The sequence below is a fragment of the Electrophorus electricus genome, chromosome 1, assembly GCF_041902795.1.
Source record: "Electrophorus electricus isolate QZ-2024a chromosome 1, ASM4190279v1, whole genome shotgun sequence".
NCBI classification, from domain to species: domain Eukaryota; kingdom Metazoa; phylum Chordata; class Actinopteri; order Gymnotiformes; family Gymnotidae; genus Electrophorus; species Electrophorus electricus.
In genome coordinates, this window is record NC_137497.1 from 1,090,001 (window position 1) to 1,100,000 (window position 10,000).

General features: G+C 43.4%; 1 protein-coding gene across 23 annotated transcripts in view; it reads left to right on the forward strand.

The window, feature by feature from the left end:
• LOC118241322 (NLR family CARD domain-containing protein 3-like) overlaps positions 1–10,000 on the forward strand; it is a 176,700-nt gene that overhangs the window by 127,480 nt on the left and 39,220 nt on the right. For 11 of the 23 annotated variants that reach the window (XR_014117876.1, XR_014117478.1, XR_014117428.1 and 8 more), the window contains 4 exons: positions 165–272; positions 1,571–1,678; positions 3,821–3,928; positions 7,123–9,246. Coding sequence is in view for 20 of the 23 variants with exons in the window: in XM_081725071.1 (XP_081581197.1) it covers positions 165–272; positions 1,571–1,678; positions 3,821–3,928; positions 7,123–9,246 (2,448 nt within the window). In the remaining 3 variants the exon portion in view is untranslated. Of the gene's footprint in view, positions 52–164; positions 273–1,305; positions 1,458–1,570; positions 1,679–3,460; positions 3,708–3,820; positions 3,929–7,122; positions 9,247–10,000 lie in introns of those variants that run through there. The other 12 variants (XM_081695354.1, XM_081699277.1, XM_081699640.1 and 9 more) reach the window with 9 other exon arrangements.

A 10,000-nucleotide genomic window follows, 5' to 3' on the forward strand; every position in this document is an offset into this window, starting at 1 on the left:
CATGATGGAGCCTCATAACTCCAGCAGTGGAGGAGGAACCTCTGACCCAAAGTGAGGAGCTTTCCATCAGCACTTAATCTGAGGAAACAGGAAGAGGGAATATTCAGGATAAATGAGATGTAGTGAAGGATGTAATTACTCAAGACTTTCCTCATCTTCATCAGGGTAAAGAGAGCAGCGTCTCCAGCACCCAGCTGTGTGTCTCTGAAGAGTGACGTGTCCATGTGTGATCCTCCCGTATTCAGCAGTGGACCTGTGCCGTCTGACCCAAAGTGAGTGACACATCACACACTCAGGTTCTTTCATTATTGTAGGTGTGGAAGGGTGGAGGGTGCTGTTCTGTCAGTAATGTAAGGTCTACTCCATCTTTACTGTTTTAAGATCATTTGTAAGGTGTGTTAATGATGATCACTGAGTGAGGATGACAGTCAACAATTCAACAAAACAACAATGTGTGTGTGTGTTGCTGAAGGACAGGTGTGGTGTGTGTGTGTGTGTGTGTGTGTGTGTGAGATGCAAAAGAATGTGTGTGTGTGTGTGTGTGTGTGTGGTATGTTTGTAGAGTTCCTGAAGGACAGGGGTGTGTGTGTGTGTGTGTCTGTGTGTGTGTGTGAGTGAGTGTGAGTGGGGTACGTTGGTGATGCTGAAGGACGTGTGTTTGTGTTGCTGAGGGACGTATATGTTGCTGAAGGGTTTGTGTGTGTGTGTGTGTGTGTGTGTGTGTGTGTGTGTGTGTGTGTGAGATGCAAAAGAATGTGTGTGTGTGTGGTATGTTTGTAGAGTTCCTGAAGGACAGGGGTGTGTGTGTGTGTGTGTGTGTGTGTGTGTGTGTGTGGTATGTTTGTGATGCCGAAGGACGTGTGTGTGTGGTATGTTTGTGATGCCGAAGGACGTGTGTGTGTGTGTATGTTTGTAGAGTTCCTGACGGACAGGGCTGTGTGTGTGTGTGTGTGTGTGTGAGATGCAAAAGGACAGGTGTGGTATGGGTGTGTGAGTGTGTTTGTGGTATGTTTGTGATGCTGAAGGACGTGTGTGTGTGTGTGTGTGTGGTATGTTTGTGATGCTGAAGGTTGTGTGTGTGTGTGTGTGTGTGTGTGTGTGTGTGTGTGTGTGTGTGTGTGTGTGTGTGTGTGTGTGTGTGAAAGTGTGATGCAAAACGACAGGTGTGTGTGTGAGTGTGTGTGTGGTATGTTTGTGATGCTGAAGGACGTGTGTGTGTGTGTGTGGTATGTTTGTGATGCTGAAGGACGTGTGTGTGTGTGTGTGTGTGGTATGTTTGTGATGCTGAAGGACGTGTGTGTGTGTGTGTGTGTGTGTGTGTGTGTGTGTGTGTGTGTGTGTGTGTGTGTGTGTGTGTGTGTGTGTGTGTGTGTGTGTGTGTGTGTGTGTGTGAAGAGGAACAACTCCATGATGGAGCCTCATAACTCCAGCAGTGGAGGAGGAACCTCTGACCCAAAGTGAGGAGCTTTCCATCAGCACTTAATCTGAGGAAACAGGAAGAGGGAATATTCAGGATAAATGAGATGTAGTGAAGGATGTAATTACTCAACACTTTCCTCATTTTCATCAGGATAAAGAGAGCAGATTCTCCAGCACCCAGCTGTGTGTCTCTGAAGAGTGACGTGTCCATGTGTGATCCTCCCGTATTCAGCAGTGGACCTGTGCCGTCTGACCCAAAGTGAGTGACACATCACACAATGTTCTTTCATTATTGTAGGTGTGGAAGGGTGGAGGGTATTGTTCTGTCAGTAATGTAAGGTCTACTCCATCTTTACTGTTTTAAGCTCATTTGTAAGGTGTGTTAATGATGATCACTGAGTGATGATGACAGTCAACAATTCAACAAAACAACAGTGTGTGTGTGCTGCTGAAGGACAGGTGTGGTGTGTGTGTGTGTGTGTGTGTGTGTGTGTGTGAGTGAGTGTGTGTGTGGTACGTTTGTGATGCTGAAGGACAGGGCTGTGTGTGTGTGTGTGTGTGTGTGTGAGTGTGAGATGCAAAAAGACGGGTGTGGTATGGGTGTGTGTTGCTAAAGGACAGGTGTGTGTGTGTGTGATTCAAAAGGACAGATGTGCTGTGTGTGTGTGTGTGTGTGTGTGTTTGTGTGTGTGAGATGCAAAAGGACGTGTGTGTGTGTGTGTGTGTGTGTGTGTGTGTGTGTTTTTGTGTGATTCAAAAGGACAGATGTGCTGTGTGTGTGTGTGTGTGTGTGTGTGTGTGAGATGCAAAAGGACAGGTGTGGTGTGTGTGTGTGTTTGTGTGTGTGAGATGCAAAAGGACAGGTGTGTGTGTGAGATGCTAAAGGACAGGTGTGTGTGTGTGTGTGTGTGTGTGTGTGTGTGTGTGTGTTTGCGTGGTACGTTTGTGATGCTGAAGGACGCGTGTGTGTGTGTGTGTGTGTGAGAGATGCAAAAGAACAGTTGTGTGTGTGTGTGTGTGTGTGTGTGTGTGTGTGTGTGTGTGTGTGTGTGTGTGTGTGTGTGTGTGTGTGTGGTATGTTTGTAGAGTTCCTGAAGGACGGGTGTGTGTGGGTGTGTGTGTGTGTGTGTGTGTGATGCAAAATGACAGGTGTGTGTGTGTGTGTGTGTGTGATGCAAAACGACAGGTGTGTGTGTGTGTGTGTGTGTGTTTGTGGTATGTTTGTGATGCTGAAGGTTAGGTGTGTGTGTGTGTGTGTGTGTGTGTGTATGTGTGAGATGCAAAAGGATGTGTGTGTGTGTGTGTATGTGAGTGTGATATGCAAAAGGACAGGTGTGGTATGGGTGTGTGAGTGTGTTTGTGGTATGTTTGTGATGCTGAAGGTTAGGTGTGTGTGTGTGTGTGTGTGTGTGTGTGTGTGTGTGTGTGAGATGCAAAAGAACAGTTGTGTGTGTGTGTGTGTGTGTGTGTGTGTGTGTGTGTGAGATGCAAAAGGATGTGTGTGTGTGTGTATGTGAGTGTGATATGCAAAAGGACAGGTGTGGTATGTTTGTGATGCTGAAGGACGTGTGTGTGTGTGTGTGTGTGTGTGTGTGCGCGTGTGTGTGTGTGTGTGTGTGAGATGCAAAAGGACAGGTGTGGTATGGGTGTGTGAGTGTGTTTGTGGTATGTTTGTGATGCTGAAGGTTAGGTGTGTGTGTGTGTGTGTGTGTGTGTGTGTGTGTGTGTGTGTGTGTGTGTGTGTGTGTGAGATGCAAAAGAACAGTTGTGTGTGTGTGTGTGTGTGTGTGTGTGTGTGTGAGATGCAAAAGGATGTGTGTGTGTGTGTATGTGAGTGTGATATGCAAAAGGACAGGTGTGGTATGTTTGTGATGCTGAAGGACGTGTGTGTGTGTGTGTGTGTGTGTGTGAGATGCAAAAGGACAGGTGTGGTATGGGTGTGTGTGTGTGTGTGGTATGTTTGTGATGCTGAAGGTTGTGTGTGTGTGTGTGTGTGTGTGTGTGTGTGTGTGTGTGTGTGTGTGAAAGTGTGATGCAAAACAACAGGTGTGTGTGTGAGTGTGTGTGTGGTATGTTTGTGATGCTGAAGGACGTGTGTGTGTGTGTGTGGTATGTTTGTGATGCTGAAGGACGTGTGTGTGTGTGTGTGTGTGTGTGTGTGTGTGTGTGTGTGTGTGTGTGTGTGTGTGTGTGTGTGTGTGTGTGTGTGTGTGTGTGTGTGAGAAGAGGAACAACTCCATGATGGAGCCTCATAACTCCAGCAGTGGAGGAGGAACCTCTGACCCAAAGTGAGGAGCTTTCCATCAGCACTTAATCTGAGGAAACAGGAAGAGGGAATATTCAGGATAAATGAGATGTAGTGAAGGACGTAATTACTCAATACTTTCCTCATCTTCATCAGGGTAAAGAGAGCAGAGTCTCCAACACCCAGCTGTGTGTCTCTGAAGAGTGACGTGTCCATGTGTGATCCTCCTGCATTGAGCAGTGCACCTGTGCCCTGTAACCCAAAGTGAGTGACGCATCACACATTCATGTTCTTTCATTATTGTAGGTTTGGAAGGGTGGAGGGTACTGTTCTGTCAGTAATGTAAGGTCTACTCCATCTTTACTGTTTTAAGATCATTTGTAAGGTGTGTTAATGATGATCACTGAGTGATGATGACAGTCAACAATTCCAGTTATACAGCTCCTCCTGTTAATGACAACATGTATGACATAGTGGGAAAATAACAGTTAGTCTCTCTAGGAATGAGTTTTCTCATTAAGTGATATGTGTACTTTTTAAATACCTTTATACCTAATAGGGAAACAGAACACAGTGAGGTGTTATTAAACACTCAGCTGGGGTTGTGTAACCTGCACTTTACTGTACACACCAGAGGAGCCTCATGAGATTTTATTGGCATGGAGACCTGCATAAACTTTACAACAGTTCTGTTAGTAAAGCACATATAAATGTACAGATGGAACACTCTGGTTTCCAAGAGACATTGTTATAGATGAAGTGCTGCTAAACTCCCAGGTGAGGCAGTGCTGTAGATGTAGAGCTACTAGACTCTGACTTACCCCAGGTGAGACGGTGCTGTAGATGTAGTGCTACTAGAGTCTGACTATCCCCAGGTGAGACAGTGTAACTGGCACGCTACAGTACACACCAGGTGAGGGTGAGGTGTTATTAAACACTCAGCTGCGGTTGTGTAACCTGCACTCTACACACCAGAGGAGGGTGTGGTGTTATTAAACACTCAAAGGAGCCTAATGAGATTTTATTGGCATGGACACCTGCATAAACTTTACATAAACCTTTTCTGTTAGTAAAGTAGGTATAAATGTACAGATGGAAAACTGGTTTACAAGGGTACATCACCTAGAGATGAGAGTGATGAGTGAAGTGAGTCGTACAGGTAGTCTCTCGCTGTCTGATCTCTTATTGTCTGGTGTGTGTTTGGTGTGTAGTACAGGTAGTCTCTCGCTGTCTGATCTCTTATTGTCTGGTGTGTGTTTGGTGTGTAGTACAGATAGTCTCTCTGTCTGATCTCTTAGTGTTTAGTGTGTAGTACAGGTAGTCTCTCTCTATCTGATCTATTAGTGTTTGGTGTGTAGTACAGGTAGTCTCTCTGTCTGATCACTGACACTGACTGTAAGACAGTAAACATCATCTCAGTAAGAGAGACACTGACTGACTGTTACATGTCTCCTACTGTTAATACCTCTAAATCACCACTAAATGTCATCTTATACCTACCCAGAGTTACATGTCTAATACTGTTAATACCTCTATATCACCACTAAATGTCATCTTATACCTACCCAGAGTTACATGTCTCCTACTGTTAATACCTCTATATCAACACTAAATGTCATCTTATACCTACCCAGAGTTACATGTCTCCTACTGTTAATACCTCTATATCACCACTAAATGTCATCTTATACCTACCCAGAGTTACATGTCTAATACTGTTAATACCTCTATATCACCACTAAATGTCATCTTATACCTACCCAGAGTTACATGTCTCCTACTGTTAATACCTCTATATCACAACTAAATGCCATCTTATACCTACCCAGAGCTTACATGTCTCCTACTGTTAATACCTCTATATCACCACTAAATGTCATCTTATACCTACCCAGAGTTACATGTCTAATACTGTTAATACCTCTATATCACCACTAAATGTCATCTTATACCTACCCAGAGTTACATGTCTAATACTGTTAATACCTCTAAATCACCACTAAATGTCATCTTATACCTACCCAGAGCTACATGTCTAATACTGTTAATACCTCTATATCACCACTAAATGTCATCTTATACCCACCCAGAGTTACATGTCTCCTACTGTTAATACCTCTATATCAACACTAAATGTCATCTTATACCTACCCAGAGTTACATGTCTCCTACTGTTAATACCTCTATATCACCACTAAATGTCATCTTATACCCACCCAGAGCTACATGTCTAATACTGTTAATACCTCTATATCAACACTAAATGTCATCTTATACCTACCCAGAGTTACATGTCTCCTACTGTTAATACCTCTATATCACCACTAAATGCCATCTTATACCTACCTAGAGTTACATGTCTCCTACTGTTAATACCTCTATATCACCACTAAATGTCATCTTATACCTACCCAGAGTTACATGTCTAATACTGTTAATACCTCTATATCACCACTAAATGTCATCTTATACCTACACAGAGTTACATGTCTAATACTGTTAATACCTCTATATCACCACTAAATGTCATCTTATACCTACCCAGACTTACATGTCTAATACTGTTAATACCTCTATATCACCACTAAATGTCATCTTATACCTACCCAGAGTTACATGTCTCCTCAGCTTGAGGAATCTTCATCTATCTCAGTGGGTGTCAGCAGAGAGGTTTCTTCAGATTCATGTGTCTCTGTTGTCTGTATTTTGTCTGGGTCAGAGCATAACGTGTTTGTGATCTGATAGTGTAAAGCAGACTGTTTTCTCTGTCCCTGGACTACGTTCCTAAGAGAGATAGAAATGAATTTATTTCCTGATCATATTCTAATACTAAATCATACACGTTACTTCATCCAACCATAAATATAAAATCATATATTCTCATTTTTCTTTACTTTTTCTTTACATCATTACTGTATGAGGTTACTGACTGTTAGTGTATATATACTCTCAGTCTGACTACACTACAGTGTTTGTGTGTGTGTGTGTGTGTGTGTGTGTGTGTGTATTATTCCATCTCTTTGTGGTTCCTTAATCTTTCCCAAATTCCAGTAATATTATTATTTACTTTTTAAATAGAAAATAAAGCTGCAGACTCAGTAATTAATTGAAGAGAATGGCAGGTCACACAAATGAGTCACAGTCCAGAATATGTCTACCAGCCCAGGAGGTCATGATCTTTATACACTTTCTCCAAGGACAGGTACACAACCACTATTTTCAGAGGTCTGACACAGAGACCATCTGAGCCCTTACTGAAGTCTACAGAGGCCTTTTCTACATGAACACAGTTTATTTTAAACCATCCACATTTTCCTGCTTACAATATCATTTTATTACCTCATCTTCCTATCTTGTGTTTTGTTATTGTTCCTTTTCCATGCATACTTTTTATTTTCTCATTATTGTTGAATCTCTTCTCTTCGTCTCATCTTCCCTTTGCTCTTTGTCTCTGTTAGCAGGGGGAGGGGTGATCTCCTCCAGGTGTCCAGGTGTGGAGTGTGTGAGCAGGTTCTGACAGACCCAGTCTCCATCACCTGTGGACACAGGTTCTGCAGACAGTGCATCAGCAGCTACTGGGATCAGTCTGCTCCATCACGAGACTTTTCCTGTCCCCAGTGCAGAAAGAGATTCAGAACCCAACCTGTTCTACACCCACACAAAGACATGGAAGTGTCCATACAGCAGGAATCTCCCACACCAGTGGATGACGTCCTACACAGAGTCTTACACACACACAAAACCAGCATGAAGAACAAGTATGAGAGTTTATTTGAGGGAACCAAATCACAAGAGAATAAAACCCTCCTGAATAGGGTTTACACACAACTCTACATCATAGAGGGAGAGAGTGAAGGAGTGAATGAAGAACATGAGGTTTTACAGATGGAGAAAACATCCAGGAAACGGCTGGTACAAGACACTCCAATCAACTGCTCAGACATCTTTAAACCTGTACAAGGTCCTGAAGGAGACATGAAGGAAGAGAAGATCAGAGCTGTGATGGCTGAAGGTGTCAGACACACAGAACCAAAAGAAGATAAAGGCCCAGAAGTGCCAGAGCTCAAAACTGTTCTGACTAAAGGCATTGCAGGCATTGGGAAAACTGTCTCAGTGCAGAAGTTTATTCTGGACTGGGCCGAGGGAAAAGCCAATCAGGATGTAGATTTCATGTTTGTGCTTCCATTCCGTGAGTTGAACCTCGTTAAAGATGACCAGTACAGTCTGCATAGACTCCTGTGTGACTTCCACCCTGAGATAAAAGACCTGGACCCAAAGATATATGATGTGTGCAAATTTGTGTTCATCTTTGATGGCCTGGATGAAAGCAGAATTCAATTGAACTTTTCCCAGTGTCATAAAGTATCTGAAATAAGCATGACATCATCAGTGGGTGTGTTGACGTCAAACCTCATCAAAGGAGAGCTGCTTCCCTCTGCTCTCATCTGGATAACCTCCCGACCAGCAGCAGCCAATCAAATCCCTCCTCGGTACATCAACCGTGTGACAGAAATTCAGGGATTCACGGACCCACAGAAGGAGGAGTACTTCAGGAAGAGAATCAGTGACCAAGACCAAGCTGAGAAAATCATCTCACACATAAAGACAGCAAAGAGCCTCCACATCATGTGTCACATACCAGTCTTCTGTTGGATCTCAGCCACTGTGCTTCAGGAAATACTAAAACAAACTGATACAGAAATCCCTAAAACTCTGACTGAGATGTACATACAGTTCTTGCACACTCAGATCAACATGAAGAATGAGAAGTATGAGGGGAAAAAAGAAAGCGATCAAAAGAAATATCTGGAATCCAACAGGTCCATGATTCTGAAACTGGCTGAACTGGCTTTCAAACATCTGATGGAGGGAAACGTGATGTTCTATGAAGAAGATCTGAGAGAGTGTGGCATTGATGTCACTGAGGCCTCCGTGTACTCTGGGATCTACACTGAGATCTTTAGGGAGGAATCTGTGCTTTACCAGAGGAAGGTCTACTGCTTTGTACATCTGAGCTTTCAGGAGTTCTTCGCTGCTCTCTATGTGTTTCACTGCTATGTGGAAAAGAACATGGAGGTACTGAAGATCTTTCTGTGTGGAAGGAACAAATCTTTTCCTGAAGTTTCCTTGGATGTTTTTCTGAAAAGTGCAGTGAATAAAGCCTTGAAGAGCCCAAAAGGAGAGCTGGATCTCTTCCTCCGATTCCTTCATGGCATTTCCCTGGAATCCAATCAGAAACTCCTACACGGCCTACTGACACCCACTCAGAGCAGCCCGGAGAGTGTCAAGAAAATAATACAAAACCTCAGAAAGAGTCAGAGACAGAATGTGAGCCCTGAGAGATACATCAATCTCATTCACTGCTTGATTGAAATGAAGGACACCTCTCTACATGAAAACATCCAGAAATTCCTCAAGGAAGAGTCTTCTAGAAAGCTCACCCTGGCTCAGTGCTCAGCACTGGCCTTCCAGCTGCAGATGTCAGAGGAGGTGCTGGATGAACTGAGCATGAAGAAATACAAAACAACTCTAAATGGGTTTTGGAGACTCCTCCCAGCTGTGAGCAACTGTAGACGGGCTCTGTGAGTATTTAACCACAATCACTGTATCTTAGTTAACTGAGGTTGAATCAGATTTTCTTCCACATATGCAAACCACAGTGAAAGAGCACAGATGCAGGTGTTTGATAGACAGGAGGTGGAGTCTGATAGCAGGAGCAGCAGACTGCAGGGATGGGAGGGAGGGGTATTAGAATCATCTGGGAGGGGTATTAGAATCATCAGGGGTGGAAACAGTATATACGTGATTAAATATACTGGACAAAACCGTATATAAGTGGCGTACAAGACATACAAAAACACTGTCCAACAATCACAGACCCAGGAGATCAGAGACCAGATGTAAAAAAACACTACAACAATCAAAGACGAGGAAAGCAGAGCAAAAAGTCATGATTAACAGCAGGAATTTAGAAGACTGAGTAGGCGGGTGTGTAGAGTTTATATAGGGAGGAGATTAAGGGTAGACAGGTGTGTAGAGTTTATATAGGGAGCTGGTTAAGGGTAGACAGGTGTGTAGAGTTTATATAGGGAGGAGATTAAGGGTAGACAGGTGTGTAGAGTTTATATAGGGAGGAGATTAAGGGTAGACAGGTGTGTAGAGTTTATATAGGGAGCTGGTTAAGGGTAGACAGGTGTGTAGAGTTTATATAGGGAGCTGGTTAAGGGTAGACAGGTGTGTAGAGTTTATATAGAGAGCTGGTTAAGGGTAGACAGGTGTGTAGAGTTTATATAGGGAGGAGATTAAGGGTAGACAGGTGTGTAGAGTTTATATAGG